This window comes from Myxocyprinus asiaticus, chromosome 10 (genome assembly GCF_019703515.2).
Source record: "Myxocyprinus asiaticus isolate MX2 ecotype Aquarium Trade chromosome 10, UBuf_Myxa_2, whole genome shotgun sequence".
NCBI lineage: Eukaryota > Metazoa > Chordata > Actinopteri > Cypriniformes > Catostomidae > Myxocyprinus > Myxocyprinus asiaticus.
In genome coordinates this window covers 40582637-40600324 of record NC_059353.1, presented here as the reverse complement: position 1 = coordinate 40600324, position 17688 = coordinate 40582637, and the positions used below count along the sequence as shown (strand labels likewise).

The following is a 17688-nucleotide window of genomic DNA, read 5'->3' as shown; positions in this document are numbered from 1 at the left end:
TGTATTCAGTTAGACTACCAAACAGGTTTGAGCAGATAAAATAGTTTCTGTTATTGTTATCTCTGTCTTCCTGCTCTTTAATTGATTCTGCTTTATGTGCTCATCATTGTAATGAACTGACTACTGATAGGAATCAATTTATGCATTTTCCCATATCTGGGAAGTATCTGACTGCAGGAACATTTATCCGCTCACTGTAGATCATTGACCATGATGGAAATGCTCCAAGTGTATTTGAACTATACAGTTCTGTTAATATAATGTGAGTGCCCACTGAAATGGAGAACAAAATTGAGATGAATGACAGACTAGTGTTTTGCAGTGTATAAGATTTTAAAATAAAAGTAGTTCAGTTTTAAACAAAGTACAGTATACATTAAATATTAATATAGCCATTTTATATATATATATATATATATATATATATATATATATATATATATATATATATATATATATATATATATATATACACCGATCAGCCACAACATTAAAACCACCTCCCAAATATTGTTTAGGTCCCCCTCGTGCCGCCAAAACAATGCCAATCCGCATCTCAGTATAGCATTCTGAGATGCTATTCTTCTCACCACAATTGTACAGAGTGGTTATCTGAGTTAACGTAGACTTTGTCAATTCGAACCAGTCTGGCCATTCCCTGTTGACCTCTCTCATCAACAAGGCATTTCTGTCCACAGAACTGCCGCTCACTGGATGTTTTTTGTTTTTGGCACCATTCGGAGTAAATCCTAGAGATTGTTGTGAGTGAAAATCTCAGGAGATCAACAGTTACAGAAATACTCAAACTAGCCCATCTGGCACCAACAATCATGCTTCAGTCCAAATCACTGAGATCACATTATTCCCCAATCTGATGGTTGTTGTAAACATTAACAGAAGCTCCTGACCCATATCTGCATGATTTTATGCACTGTACTGCTGCCACACGATTGGCTGATTAGATAATTGTATGGATGATTGTTGGTGCCAGACGGGCTGGTTCGAGTATATCTGTAACTGCTGATCTTCTGGGATTTTCATGCAAAACAGTCTCTAGAATTTACTCCAAATGCCCAGTTCTGCGGATGGAAATTTTTTGTGTGTAATATTTTTAATTTTTTGATGTTGAAATACTTCATCCTATCCCAGTTTAATATGCAAAGCCATTCGTAAATTCCCCTGATAAATGTAAACACTTTAGCTCTATGGTGCTTTCAGAAATTGCTCTGTTTGTTTGAGCATCCTGACCAGCCCGACACTGGTTCAACCAACGGGATGAATTTAGACTGGGGGAGTGTTTGGGAAAACTGTTTGAATACACTCATTACTTTTGCAATATAGTGTTTCTAGTGTCGCAGAAATTGCACATATCACCTTTAAAGAGCCATTTGTATTGTTAAATATTTATCTTTTTTTGTTGTCCAATTCTAACTTCGTTCTCATTCATCAGCATGTCCACTGTACAAATGGCTCTGGAGGAAATCAAAACAGAGGCTCCATGGATAGAGCCATACATCCAGGCAATTGGAAAAACTATAGAATACATCCTGCAGAATGGCAGTCTTCTCCAGAACTCAACTGGAAACCCTCAGATGATTAAGCTGGCTCTAGAAATTGTCCTTACTGGAATGAACTTTACACAGGAGTCCATTAATTATGTCCTCAGTGGAGAAATATTTTTGAACCCCAATGGAACCACAATTGACAGTATTATAAAAGAGGTGATCCAACAAGTAATTGAAATGGAATTGCTGCAGGACTGGCCCATACTGTATGGAATAATGCAACATGTTAATTATTTGGAAGATTCAAGTGGCATTGTGTGGAAAACAATTGAATTTGTCAACTGGCTCAGCACTACTGAAGATACTGGAATCGATTTTGTGTTGGAGATGTTGCTCAAGTTGTATGAGACAGTTAGGCAAGTTCTGCCAACCCTAACCGAGATGACACCTCCACTGAAATGCTTCTCTGACACGTTTATCGACCTTGCTGAGAACCTTTTGTATATGCTGAGACAAATCAAACTTACCAGTGACTTCTTTGCCCCAGTGGAGCAATATCTAAACCCTCTTCAAATGCAGTTGGCTCAGGGACACAACCTACAAGGTCTTTTGTCTCATACCAGAAACACCAGAAGGCTCACACGTAGTGTAATAAGGGAGCCAGTTGACGACTTCCTTGATATTCTTGACATCGATTACCAAGCCTTGCTTGAAATTCTTTCTATTCCACCTACCCAGACTGAAATTTTGGAGACCATCCACGTTTTCTTTGCCAATCCAGACCTGGCGGTCATCCTAAAAGGTCTGTTGAGAGACACTAATGAATATTCAAGTCAGGAGGAAACCATTGATACAGTTCTGAAGGTGCTGTCCGACTTGACACTTCCGAGCAATGGACAGGAGTTGCTGGAGATGTTTATAGACATTGGCAATGAGAGATGGAGTCTGGCGGACCTAGATAAAATAGAAAAGCTGGCAGAGAGCCTAGGAAGAACAGTTGACATGGCCATGCTGCTCTCCGAGCAGCCATCTCTGAACATTGCTCAAACAATTGAGCACATGGCCCAACAACTTCAAGCCTCAGTGTCAAACATTGTCTCACAGCAAGAAAATGGCACCAGCCCTGCAATTGAGTTCCTCACTGCCCTCAATAGCATCCTCACCGAGAACTTTCAGGAAGTCAATGACACCAGCCGTCAGATCACTGATGTTCTTCAAAACATAATTGATTCATTTTCCAATTCAGGGTCACAAATGACCGTAGGACCATATTTGATGGCTGTGGATCAAACTGCCAAAGCTTTCGCCTCACTCCTCTCTGGAGAAGTAGCAATGTATTTCAAAATATCTGGACAAATGCTGCAAGCCTTTGCATTGCTCGAGGCATACCCTATAGATACAGAGCAAGTTCTGATGTCAACCAACATGATTTCTAACTCTCTTAACCATGTTCTTGCCCTCTCAAATATCACAATGCTTCCAAATGGACAATCCGTTCAAGAGGTCACCCGTCCTCTCGTCCTTAGCAGTGCCATGGCCACCCACGTACTGTTCAACCTCTCCATGTACAACTACAGCCTGAGCAGTAACGCAGAGCGGGAGATGCTGCTAAACCAGACATTAAATCAAATGATCTTTGTTCTCCCCAAAGAAATGCATGTCTACCTCTATTCAATCAAATCCCCTCTTTTAACTGCCCTCTCCAGAGTATCCAGCACTGCGGAAATCATACCACACTTCCCGGAAATCTCCCAGCAGGTTACAGGGTCTCTCCTTGCCTCTCTAAACATAACTTATGATCCGACGTCCACACAAATGACTCCAGATGGTCTTGCTTACATTTTGATGACCATGTCCAATCAAGTGTCCATGAGTCTTTTTGAGGGCCTCAAGTTAACCGATTCTGCTATCCAAGTGTCACAAGTGGTGGATTCTCTGAGCGAGGCTGTGCAATCTCTATACTCAGTAATGCCTGTTGAAGGAAGACAATACCTCAATATCACACTCTACCTCATGGAGACAATGTCCTCTGTGCTTAATGACACCAGCTCCTTTGGTGATGTAGAGAGAGCGGTATCTCAGATAGTTCATTCTGTCAGTGGACTTCTGGCCAGTGTGCCAAATATTAACACCAACACATCAGGCAGCATTATTGGTGACCTGGAACAGAACATGAAGACAATCCTAATGATCCTCCAAGGGGACAAAAGCCCTCTTAATCAAACAGCTGACATTACCCAACAGCTGCTGCACACCATCCAGAAATTCATCTCGATGGGCGATAGCAGCATGGAGTTGAATCTCACCCAGAAGGTGCTGGGGGCTGCAAGCATGAATATTGGGGATCTGCTGCTGATGAATGACACAAATTGGACAGACAAGTAAGTTTCTATAAGGTCTTCCCCTTCTGAAAAATAGACCATGCTGGTTCCAATTTTCCATGTTGGTTAGGCTGGTTTTTGCTGGGGTGGTACTGCTCTAACTGGTGGACCAGAATAGCTATGCTGTTCACCAGCAAAAACGGCCAACTAACATAGAAGTTGGTTGACCATGGAGCTCTTAGTGGTTAAGATAGTAAGAAGCCATGTGGGGACACCAACAAACCACCATCCAAAAAAAAAAAAAAAAAAAAAAACATATGCTGGTTACAAGCATTGCTGGTCTTTTCAAAAGATTTGTTATGAGCTCATAACTGTGCCCATTGTCTTGTTGCTCACTGTAAGCCTATTACTTTGCCTGAATACAGTAATTGCTAAGTTCATCAAAGAAATAAGTTTCATGACACACTTTTGGGGTCATGAAAATAAATGATCATGTTGCATTGTAGAACAATATGATTAAGTTGAACCCTGTAAAAATGGTAAAGAATAAGTTTTGGTTAGTTAATTAAACTTTTTTATGTTTACTTAGGCTGCCTTTACTGCTGGCAAATGTTGCGAACAGTCTTCCAGATGATCTTCAGTATTCTTCTCCTATAAAGACCATCATGAGAAGTTTGGCCAATGAATCTCAAGGTACATAAATCAACTGAGAAAAGTTTCTGACCTATAACACTGTTCATTCAAGGTCTTTATTTCCATGATCTCTTATGCTGAATAGATACCCACAGTTGTATATAGTGCATCTGAGTATTTTGCATTCAGCTGTATGAATTTGTAATTATCTCTATACATAATTTACATTTGTTTAGCTCAGGAAAAATATGTATGTGTTATGCACTGTAAATATTTCAGACCCCCGATTTTCCCACTGAATAAATTACTTTTATACTCTCGCTATAAATCAATGTATGTTGCTTTATGTGCTTGTCAATACAAAGATTTGTTAGTTTTCATAGCAGTTCCACGAACAATAAATTTAAAGTCTGCTTTTTCAATGTTCTGCCAGGAGGCATGTGGCCAGACTATATTAGAAAGTCTTTCTGCACCTTATTAAATCCCATTCCCGCAGTAGAATCACTTCTTCAGCCTATGCTGTTTAAATTATTAATATTTTTATTTTTTTTCAAAAGTTTTACCTTCTTGCTCAACTGTTGGTGATCCCCAGTGCTTTGTGTTATTAGCCCAGTCGCTTTTTGAGTTTGCTTAAATATATCATCCTGCTGTGCTCCAGGATGCACCATTTGTCGTTTCTTTGAAGTTCCACTGTTTATTCATGCCCCTTGTCTGCAGCACACTTTCATTTTCATTGATAAGTCACTCGTTAAGCCTTTCTGTTTGCTTTATGTTTGCTAGTATGATTTAATAATGCCGATGTCTTGTTGAGCATTTAATTTCCACATAAGTGTCAGACTTTTTTAATAGCTGGAGGTGTTGCAGATGTTCTGTAGGAGCTGTCAGATCTAAATCAGTACACAATGCCATTAAGCTTATAAATATCTCTTTTTTTAAGGGGGGATTTTTTGCTAGATAATTTGCTGCTTTCGTCACTGTGTGTCTGTCCTGAAAATGTAGTTAGGTTGAAGTAATGATGCCTGTGGGGAATTTAAGTTTCTTCAGCTCTGTGAAAGCTGATCTTTGTTTTCCCTTTTCTTATTTTTCTTGTCTCTCTGCAGAAAATCTGAATCTTCTACTGCAAGTGCTAAACACTGTCTTTGAATTTGGTTCAGCCAACTGGATGAATGACAGTTCGGGTCTGATACTGGACCACCTGTTGACTCAGGTGAGAGTATTGATGGTTAAGATGCAAATTGAGCTTCATTAAATGAATAGTTAATCCAAAAATTATTTACTCACCCTTGTGCTGTTTCAAACCTGAATGCAGTTTTATGTTCTGTAGTAAACAAAATGAGAAATTCTGAAGAATGTACACTCCACTTTTCCAAACAATGATGGTTTGTTGTGACCATGGTTGTCAAGCTCCAAAAAAGGCAAAAGATCATCATAAAATTATCATAAAAGTAGTCCATATTACATGTCCTAGATAGTTTTGTTTGAGAAACAGGACAAAATTAAAGTCACTAACTAATGTCTTCCCATCCACTGCAGCATTCAGATCTAATTTGTGCTTTTGATAAATGGCGACTTAATATGCTTCATGCCAGGTTATATGGCATTAGTTTTTGCATGTGTCATAAGCAAATATGGTGCAGAAAATGACAAATAAGATATGCAGAGGACAGGAACTTTCAGTGAAAAGCAGCTTACATTTTAGTTTATTAGATTTCCAGCTCTCTGGACTGTAAATTTTACTATGAGTTGTTTTCTTGATGTTCTAGGTTTGTGCTCTGGAAAATATGGCCTCTGTGCAGATGATCAGCCAGGCTCTGTCTCTCAGCCCTAGGCTGCTATGTGGCACCGTTGTCCCCACACTTCAGGCTCTCCATGTGCTCACAACCAACGTGGTGAACAAAAGCGTTGACATCTATGATCTGATTTTCCAGACTTTTGTTGGAGACCCCAGCACTTACAACACTGAAGTGGACTGGTATTGCTTTTTAAAATTACCTTCAACGTGACCTTTTTTAGGTCAATATGAAATCAAAATTTACCCTGTTTACTTTCTTAATATACTGTATGTTCTTGATCTTTTTGTGCCTGATTCATTAAAAAAAAAAAAAAAAAAAAAAGAAAAAATTGGTTTTGTAATTTTTCATCAAAACGTAATAACTTGCTCTGCCTCTGAAACGACTTTCCTTTTCAGTTGACATCACAAATCCCTCTTTCTTTTCAACCTCTCCCCTTTAACCACCTGGATCCATTCTGTTTTGTAACACCCACTTTTCATGATCCAATTAATGTACCTCACCGTACATTTACTTTTCATTGAAGATCTTGTTTCTCTCTAAAATACAGCAGATTACGAAAGTAAAATGGGTTGCAAAAGGCAATTTACATTGACTGCACAAACAAATGTAAATTATTATTAAAACAGTTATAAATCATTATTAAAGCTTGTCTTAAGAACTTCTTGAAATTTAATGTCAAAGATTACTTTTTGTTGTTTTCCTCTCTTTTTCTCTCTTGTTTAGGACCTCAACCCTCTCTCAATTTGTTGGCTTCGACATCAAAACTCTGAGAACTCTTAACATCAATATGACATCTCCAGGTGTGTACCACTGTCCCTTCCGGCATAAGAACAGCAGAAACATCAATGTTCTGCAGCCGTCAGATGGTGGTCCAATCACTCTTTTTCAGCCCCTATGTGTGCATGCATGGTTCCTCACTTGTCTTTTGTATTGCATTTTGACAGCTGAAGAGGAAGTTTCAGAGCTGCTGAAGAACACTACCCTGTTTGTTCAGGATGTTGAGCGGTACACCAGCCTCCCCCCTCTCACTCTTCAGGCTCTGCTGGAGTCCCCTCTACCCAGCAGCAACATGCAGGTACAGCACAACTCTGTCCCCAATGCATACATCAGATCTGCTCTCAAAAGGTGTGCCCCAAAAATTATGGTTTCACACAGTGTGAGGCAGAAACAGGAAAACAAGAGAGAGACAAAAATAAATTGAATGGCACTTTTTGTTGTCATTTCCCATCTCCTCAGCCAGAGGAGACTCTTGTTTCCTCCCATCCCAGGGTCCTACCTAAACATCTTAGGGAGTTTTCCTTGTCATTGTCGCCTTTGGCTTGCTGATTGAGGGATGTAGAGCACTATTCTTCATAAAGCTGCTTTATGAAAGTACTATGCACATAAAGAAATTGGACTCACCTATGCATTTTTATTACTATTTTCCAAATCTTGTAATAACAGTGAAATCATAAAGATGATGGGAATTACGAAGTGACCAAAAACGTGAAACAAATCAAAGCTATCTTATATTTTAGCTTCTTTAAAGGGATTGTTCACCCCAAAATGAAAATTATCTCATCATTTACTCACCCTCATGCCATCCCAGATGTGTATGACTTTATTTCTTCCGCTGAACACAAATGAAGATTTTAAAAGAATATCTCAGCTCTGTAGGTCCTTTACTGCAACTGAATGGGGGCCAGACCTTTGAAGCTCCAAAAATCACATAAAGGCAGCATAAAAGTAATCCATATGACTCCAGTGGTTTAATAAATGTCTTCTGAACCGATGAAATCACTTAGGGTGAAAAACAGATCAAAATTTCAATCCTTTTTTACTATAAATCTCCACTTTCACTTCCACTTTCAGAATGTGAAATATTCATGTGAATATGAATGTTCTGAAGACATAGATTTAACCACTGGAATCATATTGATTACTTTTATGTGACCTTTGTGTGATTTTTGGAGCTTGAAAAGGTCTGGCCAATTCACTTGCATTGTATGGACCTACAGAGCTGAAATATTCTCCTAAAATCTTTGCTTGTGTTCTACAGAAGAAAAAAAGTCATACACATCTGGGATGGCATGAGGGTGAGTAAATAATGAGAGAAATTTCATTTACAACTATCCCTTTAAAGTAGCCGCCCTTTGGCTATTGATTACAGCTCTGCACACTCTGGGCATTATCTCAACCAGCTTCATGAGTTGCCAGCTGGGACGCTTTTTAAACAGTATTGAAAGAGTACTGAAGCTTAGCTCTTATATTGTATGTCCTGTTAACTCAAGCTAGTAGCATTCTAGGATGATGTGAAGACTTTTAAAGAGTAAAATTCTTGCATTAATCTCAGATTGTCCTCTCTCGCCATAGATCTTGACATGGTTGGCAAACCTGCATCAGTGCTCGAACCCCTCGTCTCTGGGACTGGACCCTACAGGGCAGATGATCTTCAGCGCCTTCTGTAATATGTCAGACAGTGAATGGTACAGCATGGCAATTCTCCTGGTTCGCCACGTGGATACGAAGGCCGCTTTGTTCAGGGTAAAAAACTTAACTTAATTTAACATAACTTACTTATAATTGCTATGAATCCAAAATAATAATGCCCTTTTTTATGCTATAATGTATTTGTGTAGATTCTTCTCATTTACTGTACCCTTATCTCATCCAATCAGAATACAGAGTCAAAAAAATTCATTTTATTGCAGTAGTTTTACTGTAGCTGTAGTTTAACAGTGTGTATATATATATATATATATATATATATATATATATATATATATTCAGCTCTTAACATTCATTTGTTACAAATAATCTTATGGTTTTGATTTGGTTATCCAAATAAATACAATTATCAAATGAGATGAAGCCATTCATTTGTACAGTATTTAATTCTCTGGATTATCAAAAAATAGATATTTCCACATGGTTATTTAATATATAAGCAATTTTTCAGTTTCTAGCAAAAATATATATTCATACTTCAAAACTATATTGTGTTTACAAACAGTTATTGTTATACAGTGTAAGATTTTGGTCATAACACCATCCCCTACCAGATTGTAGTATTCTCTTCTTGTCTATAACATTTTCCTGCAGCTGTTGTTATCCAAAGAAATTCAGGATTTGGTGGCACTCATGCTAAAGATGGTCGAGTTCCTGACGGAAATGATGCAAAAGCTTGTACCTGCCCTGAACAAACTGCAGGAGTACCTGGCAACCATAGGAGATCTTAACCTGGTGGCCAACCAAGAGTTCCACAGCGTGAGTTCTCCCAAAGAAAATTTGTAGATTGATAGATTGATTTCTCCGAAAAGCCTAAAAACTGTAGGTCAAATGCTGCATTCCATTCAAGTCGTTTCAAAGTACTTCGTATATCTCTCTGGGTGCCGACATGTTTGTGTGACGTCAAGCACCTGCATCTTGCCGAAATCGGAGTTGAAAATTTCCGCACGAGCTTCCAAGTTGGAATTCCGACTTCAAGTGGTGTTCTATTGCACTTTTCCTTGTAGGAAGTTGGAAAATCCGGCTTTCCGAGTTGAATGGAACTCAGCATAAGGTGCTATCAAACATTGCTCTGTTTGATTACACTGACTCAACCAGTGGGCCAGGACTGTGTTTTTTCAACCAATTGCAGACTAGGGTGGTATTTGGGAAAGCCATTTGGAAACAATTTTTGCAATTCCATTTGGTGGTGCTAGTGTCACAGGAATTACACACTTTAGCCTAAACATTGTTACTTTGGTAAAATTGGTAATCCCACCAAGCACTGCCACAAACATTTTATTTTCTCTCTCTTTTTTAGCTGGTAAGAGGAAAGCGATCCACAATGTCTAGCAGAGCAACCTTCAACACCCTCTCTCGAGCCTTGTGCAAAAACGGAATCCTTACGCTTTTCGCCATCACTAAACTTCCCATCGCAACTGAGACTGATCCATCAGTCCAGGCGGACCACAAGAGAGAAGAACTCATTCAGAAGTTCAAAATCCCTCACGATGCCAGTATAAAAGCACTTTCTTTTCTCAGCTAAATTTGCAATAAAGCAATATGATAATGAACTTTCATGAATCTACTTACAGCATATGGAGTACAGATTGATGAGATGCTGTGGTCTGGCATAATTAATATACTGCTTATGTCCTAATGTACAGGTCCCTTCTGTATGAACCTTTATTTGGATATGGTGAACACCACAGGGGGCGCGGTGGCATGGGCATTCCTCAAACCCATGCTGTTAGGACAGGTCCTGTACTCACCAGACACACCTCTGATTAGAGAAATCATGAGAAAGGTATTGGTTTAAAATACTTCTATAAATATTGACATATAAACTGAATTTATACTGTCTACCAATTTCCGATTTTTCACTGAAGACACTTGTATCCAAAGCACTTTAGCAAAGCATTTTATTTGTACATGCATTCTGAGGCTGTGCAACAAATCATCAATTTCCGTCACTCTTTTCCATCATGATCTATTTTTATCCAACATGTTTGTTTTATTTCTTACCAGATAAGACATGTTACGCATTATTAGATTATTGTTTTAAGAAAATCCTGTTTTCTCACCACTACTTGGTGGAGAGAACTCTCTCTCTCTCGTACACACACACACACACACACACACACACACACACACACACACACACACACACACATAGAGACAAAAAGATAGAGACAAAAAGAGAGTGTAGCAGTATAGAAATATATACCCCATGAAAATGGTTAAATTGATGCACTAACTTTAAATGGATTTCTTTCTTGTCTTTTATCCATCAACATGGCGAAGAGCGCTTTGAACTATCCGTCAATGTTTTTAAAATGTGGTATACGATGTAACATTTTCAGTTAATGCAACATCTGCATGTTTTTTCTGGGAATTGAACCCTTGATCTTGTCGTTGCCAGTGGCAAAGCTTTTACCATTTGAGTTATAAGAACAGAGACTGAATCTTGTTGCTTGCGTGTAAATGGCAAAACACACTGATTTGTTTTCGCATTCCGAATCATTCAGACTATAAATTCTGATTGAATGAGTCGCATTTGAAGTAGGTCCCAAAACTGTGTATCTAAAAAAAATATTGTGTTGTCCTAAAAATACACTTTAGCATTTGTTATCTGACTGTAATGAAACAATTCTCTTATCCTGCTTTCCTGCAGTCAAATTCTTCACTGCACCAGTTTGGCGATCTGAAGCTTTATGCTGCTGAATGGATAGCGTCATCATCCTATGTGATGCAGTCTGCTGACCTTCTGACTAAAACCTTGCCAATGCTTCAGGTATACTAACTACAAGACAAGTCAAAGGCCAACCATGTAAACCTCTCAATGTTACAAACTCTAACTGCTTGTTTATCAAACTACTCTACACAGAACTCTCTGCGGAATCCCTTCGTCCAAAACTTTATTCAGACCCAGACTGGTATTGATGTCGCACAAATGACAGCAACACTCAGCCAGTTCTGTAAGTTTGAACTTGACAGTTTGATATACGCAATGCATGCAGTATATTGCAGTATTTGGATAAATTCCTTTTCCTGTCATTCCGACTTAAACTCAAGGAATTGAACTGGAGTCGATTCATAAATTCTGATTTGTTCCCCCTACCCTTTACTCTCTGCACAGCGAACATGACAGATCTGTTGCATAAGAACAAGTTTATCATGGATCAGATCACCACCCTCTCCCAGCTTATGATGAACCTCTCCTCCTGCGTCAACTTTGACCGCTACAAAGGCTTCAACTCCACCGATGAACTCGAAACACAGGCAGAGAAACTGGCTCAGAACCGCGAGCTCTATGCCAGTGAGTACACACACACACTTTCATGATGAGATGCCTCTTCTATTGACTGCTCCACTCATGCATTTTGTGATACTCACAGATGAGGACACCACCAGCACTGAAGAGCCATCGTGCTGTAAGGCCTGTAATTCAATGCAATTCGATTGAATTCAATTGAGATATAGATTTCCACTGTAATCGAAGAGCAGTATGCCACTGAGGTTACTATGGCAACAGAGAGCCAGCTTCTAGATCACTGCTATGGCTACGTGTTCATACAGCAGCAGAAAAAAAACTGCTTGTGTTTTCATGAGGGCCTTTAAAGACGCAAAACAAAGTAGTATCCTTATCGGTCACCATGGTTACAGGGCTTATTCATGGCTAATGTGAGTTAGAGAAGTGGATTGACTTCAGTTACCTGTTTATACAGATATTATTCGATCCGCTCCTGTGTATAAACGTGCTGATGTGTAAACAGAACAAATTGAGAGCCACACCTGTTAGTAAATGGCTAATTCTCACAAAACCCGTCAAGAAAATATCCTAATCCTATATACTCAAAAAAAAAAAAAAAAAAAAAAAAAAAACAAATAAGTTATTTTTTACATATAGAAAATTAAACCTATTTTTAGGGCCATAAAGATTTTTTACATTGTGACATTGTTTTCAATAAAAAAAATAAAAAATTTTTACGACAGCATCTGTAACATAATATCATACAGTAAAAAAAAAAAAAAACTGTTACGGTACTGGAAATCATCTTTGAAAACAATGGGAATATTACAAATAATTTGTGTTACGGCAATGAAAATTGGGGGTAAAATGTGCTAATGTGTCCTGAAAATGATGTCACAATGGAAAAAATATGAATGGTCCTAAATGTACCCTTTATTTTCTTTATGCAAAATATAATACTTTTTATTTTTTTTATTTGGGGTTAAATATAACCAGGACATTTTCTTGACAGGTTTAATTGGAATCATCCAAATATGGTGAACATGGCCACTATAAGTTATTTTTATTCACGTGTTCTGCATCTCCACAGGTATCATCTTTAAACTTCCTGAGGCAACCTCCAAATCCAGCCTGCCTTCTGATATAGACTACACCATCCGCATGAATATCGAGAATGCCATGCGTACCGACCGCATGCGGAATCCCTTCTGGGTGAAGGATGCCTTCATCTCTGCTACGAAGACACAACGGTACAGCCGAGGCTTCGTGTACCTGCAGGAGAGCATTGAGAGAGCCATCATTGAAATGCAGACGGGTAAAGCCATGGATGGACCCGCGGTCCAGATCCAGGCCTTCCCCTATCCATGCTACTACAAGGATGAGTGAGTGTCTTACAAACACAAACACTCCAAAAGTCACTGAGCATCAGATTCACAAAAATATTCTTAAGAAAGAAAAGAAGAAAGCTCTTAGGATAAGTTATAAAAAGTTCTTAAGAATGTTCCTGAGTGCAATTCTTGAAAAATTCCTCTCAAACGGGGTTTTTGCACACATGCACCTGTCCACACACACAAACACACATACAGAGATATATATCCTTTTTTCCCCCTGTCATTATATACTTTTAAAGTACAATAAAACAGATTTTCATTAATGGGAATCTTAAGTTCTGTTGTACACTAAACAATAATTTATGCATTTTTAATGGTTTTCAATACGGGTAAAAAATGACCCAAAGGACAAATGGAGGCTGGGGTTTCTAAAGACAATTGGTGGGTTAAGACTGTTCAGAATTGAATGAATTAAGTTTTCTAAAGCATTTCTCTTGATGCTGTCTGCCATCTTTAATTATTTTTTCAGTGAGCTCATTGCAATGCATTGCCTGCTCCACAAAGGATGCATCCTTAGAAATTGCGAAAAAATGAGGTGTCTGAGGCCACCTCCATTCTAATACGTTTGCATTTGAAAACGCATTCATTTTGCTAAGTTTACACCTCTCATCCTCAATAAATCGGTGTTTTGTTCCACTGAAAACATAGCATTTTGAAACACTCTCCAGTAGCGCTTTGGAAAATAATGACATTAGGAAACTGGGGACAGATAAAAAAAAAGTTCTTCAGAAGTTCTTAGGATAAGTTATAAGAAGTTTGTAAGAATGTTCCTAAGTGCAATTCTTGAAAAATTTGTAAGATTTTTTTTTCTTATGAATAAAATGACAGGCTTTGAAATTGTCTAATCATACTAACCTGCTTATATGGTTGCTTTGTCTAATACAACAAATTCAATACTTCAACACTGTTTTTTTATTTTTATTATTTTTTATGTAGCAAGCACCTCACCATACATTTTTTGAATGTAAAGTGTGTGAGATGTGTTAGTTTAACAATATTAACCATCTTAGGAGAATTAAACATTTGACAACTTTTAATTTGACATGGAGGAAAAGAAAGAAAACAAAAATGTCATCAGACAACAGCTGGAGGTTCTCATTGAGGAAATTACTGCTAGGGTCTCTATCCCTGTTAATTGCCTATAGCATTTCCATCTGGAATACTAACATCCAATAAGCTTACAAATATGCTAGATTATAAAAGTAAAATGTTGTAGTAGTACTGTATATGTAGCTAGTATTATTTAGTGATGCAATGCTTAATATTTGTGACCCTCTGCATCATAATGAGCGTTATTATGTTTTATGGACTCTAAAGATCACGGAGACAAAGCATTATGCAGCGCATCAGTTTAAATTGGCTTGCATGATTGGTCACCACATTAAGAAGCTTTAAAACAATATTTATTGTTTGAATAACATTTACATAGCCTATAGCGACTTCTGACTCAACTGTCATATCAGTAACCTTATAAAATTATTTTATTCTACATGGGGCACAAGCGCCTCATGGGGGCAGCCATGTTAGCATCACATGACCAAATGAATACTACTCGCTTAATCTCAGTAACTTGCCTGTTTTTTTGGACACTTTCATTAATGAATTACATGAATCCTGTTTTACTGTGTATAGTAAATTTCTAGAAAGGCATTGGTAACTGAAAATTACTGTGTTTGAATGATGCAGCATCCAAGCCACTAGGTGTCAGTGTAAGCCAATGTAAACCCCTTTGACATACTTAAAAAAATTACTGAGTGCACCTTTAGGATATCTGTGAGGTTATCCTAACTTTAAGATTTTATTTACAAATAAACTTTTTATTTTTTATTTATTTTTTTATTTTTTATGAGAATTTGAATTCTTCTTAAGTTTTTTCTTAAAGGTGCTATATGTAAGATTGACAACAAGCATTTGAAATTGGTACTGCAGTCCAAATTCAAAATATTGGAGAGTTGTCTGCCCCGCCCCAGACTCGAAGCTCATGCAGGTTGCCAGAATGTTGACACGCAAATAAGCCAACTCAGCATCCGTTTTAAAGGATTTCTGGGCTTTAAGCTGTCTCCATCCTCCAAAGGCATCTCCAATATGTATCCTTGTTTTACTACGCCTCTGGTCATGGTGGTTTTTAGACGGATGGTGAGGCTTTTTAGGTAGGCTGGAATCTGTTATCTCTGATCCAGTTCATTTGCTGGCTTCCAGTGTTGTTGCCTGCAAACTTCTTCAAATCTGGCAACCTGGTGGTGTGGAAATACTATTGGTGAGTGGGCAGTGGGCGGGATCAAAATTCTGGCCCAGAATGGAAACTTCAAAGTAGAATATACTGGCTGTGACATTGTTATCAGAGAAGCTAGTATTTCAACTTAGCAGGTTTCCTAATTTTCTAATGACATATTATGGTCATTTTATGATTTAGTACAGTTAAGATTGTTTAAGAACAATCTTAAAGGTGCACTCAATGATTTTTTCCTCATTAAAAAAGTTTACCTCCTAAAGACATATATATGGAAATTATTACCACTCACATTAAAATGAAGACTCCAGTCATATCAGTAACCTTATAAAAGCTGTTTTATTCTACATGGAGAGGGTCCGCAGATTGGGGCTGCCATTTTAGAATCACATGACCAGCCGAATAATACTCGCTTAATCTTAGTAACCATACTGTTATTTGACACTTTCACTCATTGATTAAAGTAATCATTGCTGACTATGTTTACTAAATTTCTACAATGGCATCTGAAACTGAAAACTACTGATTTTAAATTATGCTGCATCCAAGCTGCTAGGTGTCAGTGTAAGTTTAAGATGACACAAAGACAAAAGCTACTGAGTGCACCTTTAAGGAAAACAAAATATTCACAACTTTTTTAGAAATTAAGAAAAAAAATGATTGTTAAGAAGAATTTTCTTAAGAACGTTTTGTAAATCTGGCCCCTGATCTAAGGACTGTCCTTTCAATTATTTTTTTTTTTTTTTTAATGGCAAATGCCAATACTTATACAGCAACTAAAGAGCTGGGGGGTGATATCATGCTGATATATTTGTGACATAACAGAAATTATGTATTATCTAGGAACCATTTTAAAACATTTGGAGTGCTCTGCAACAGCTAATCTCAACTTTTTCTACCTTCCAGTTATCTCAACAGCATCGCTTTTGCCTTCCCAATGGCTCTCATGATTTCCTGGGTGCTTTTTGTTGCCCACTTTGTGAAGAAACTTGTCCATGAGAGAGAGCTGCGACTGCACGAGGTATAAAAATAAAACGTATTTAGATTGCTAAAAGGCTTTTACTTTAGCAAAAATGTTTTTTAAGGATTAGGGTTAGGTTTGGGAGATGTCAATTGTAAAACTAGAGTTTTACATATTCTGAAGAAAATATAAGTGGTGCTTGCCTGTACAAATGTTGCTGCCACAATGCTAAGGTGTTGTGAGTGGTTACCAATGTGTTGCTATACAGCTGCTAACTTGCTAATATGTTCATGAGATATTTTTAGCTCATTGCTGTGTGGTTGCTAGAGTATACTGAGCTAACACCTATCTTCTGGTAATATGTTTCCAGAAACTTTCATCAGGTTTCTAAAATCTCTTTTGACTCTTCTCACAGTACATGAAAATGATGGGAGTCAATCCTATCAGCCACTTCTTTGCCTGGTTCATTGAAAGTGCTGTTTTCCTCCTGTTCACCATCATCCTCCTCACCATCATTCTGAAAGCTGGCGGCATCCTTCCTCACAGCGATGGCTTTGTGCTCTTTCTCTACCTTTGTGACTACAGCCTCAGCGTCCTTGCAATCAGCTTCCTGGTCAGCTCCTTCTTTGATAAGACCAACATCGCGGGGCTGAGCGGCAGTCTTATCTATGTCATCTGCTTCTTCCCCTTCATCGTGCTGATCCACTTGGAGGACAACCTCTCGTTCTCTGTGAAGAGTGCTCTGGTCTGTACTGCATTTTAATCAATGTGCAATATAATATCATTGGTCAGTCATATTTTGACATATAAATGGGAGGTTTTTCAGTTAATTTTCATGTGCCCTAGGATGTTTTTTAATTTTTAATTTTCATAATCATTACAGGTTTAAATTATAATTTATAATAGCTTTAAACTTTTTAAAAATGTATCTTTAATTACTTTTTCCTGTTTGTTTTAAAGGGATAGCTCACCCAAAAATTAAAATGTGTCATTTCCTCACCCTCATGTTGTTCCAAACCTGTATGAGTTTTATTCAGTCATGAAACACAAAGGATAATGTTAGGCAGTAAAGTATGTTAGCCATTCACTTTCATTTTATTGATAATGGATGCAATGAAAGTGAATGGTGACTGAG

The 17688-nt window shown here is 37.9% G+C and overlaps 1 protein-coding gene across 1 annotated transcript in view; it reads left to right on the top strand.

Moving 5' to 3' along the window:
• The first annotated feature begins 2532 nt into the window (after nucleotides 1-2532).
• The window catches only part of LOC127446758 (glucosylceramide transporter ABCA12-like), a 54915-nt gene continuing 39759 nt past the window's right edge, over nucleotides 2533-17688 (top strand). The window contains exons 1-16 of the mRNA XM_051707946.1: nucleotides 2533-3886; nucleotides 4416-4519; nucleotides 5560-5666; nucleotides 6223-6431; nucleotides 6976-7052; nucleotides 7197-7327; nucleotides 8605-8775; nucleotides 9334-9498; nucleotides 10040-10235; nucleotides 10386-10525; nucleotides 11393-11512; nucleotides 11606-11696; nucleotides 11858-12037; nucleotides 13062-13353; nucleotides 16499-16613; nucleotides 16969-17298. Coding sequence (XP_051563906.1) covers nucleotides 2565-3886; nucleotides 4416-4519; nucleotides 5560-5666; nucleotides 6223-6431; nucleotides 6976-7052; nucleotides 7197-7327; nucleotides 8605-8775; nucleotides 9334-9498; nucleotides 10040-10235; nucleotides 10386-10525; nucleotides 11393-11512; nucleotides 11606-11696; nucleotides 11858-12037; nucleotides 13062-13353; nucleotides 16499-16613; nucleotides 16969-17298 — 3750 coding nt within the window. The 5' untranslated portion in view covers nucleotides 2533-2564. The remainder of the gene's footprint in view (nucleotides 3887-4415; nucleotides 4520-5559; nucleotides 5667-6222; nucleotides 6432-6975; nucleotides 7053-7196; nucleotides 7328-8604; nucleotides 8776-9333; nucleotides 9499-10039; nucleotides 10236-10385; nucleotides 10526-11392; nucleotides 11513-11605; nucleotides 11697-11857; nucleotides 12038-13061; nucleotides 13354-16498; nucleotides 16614-16968; nucleotides 17299-17688) is intronic.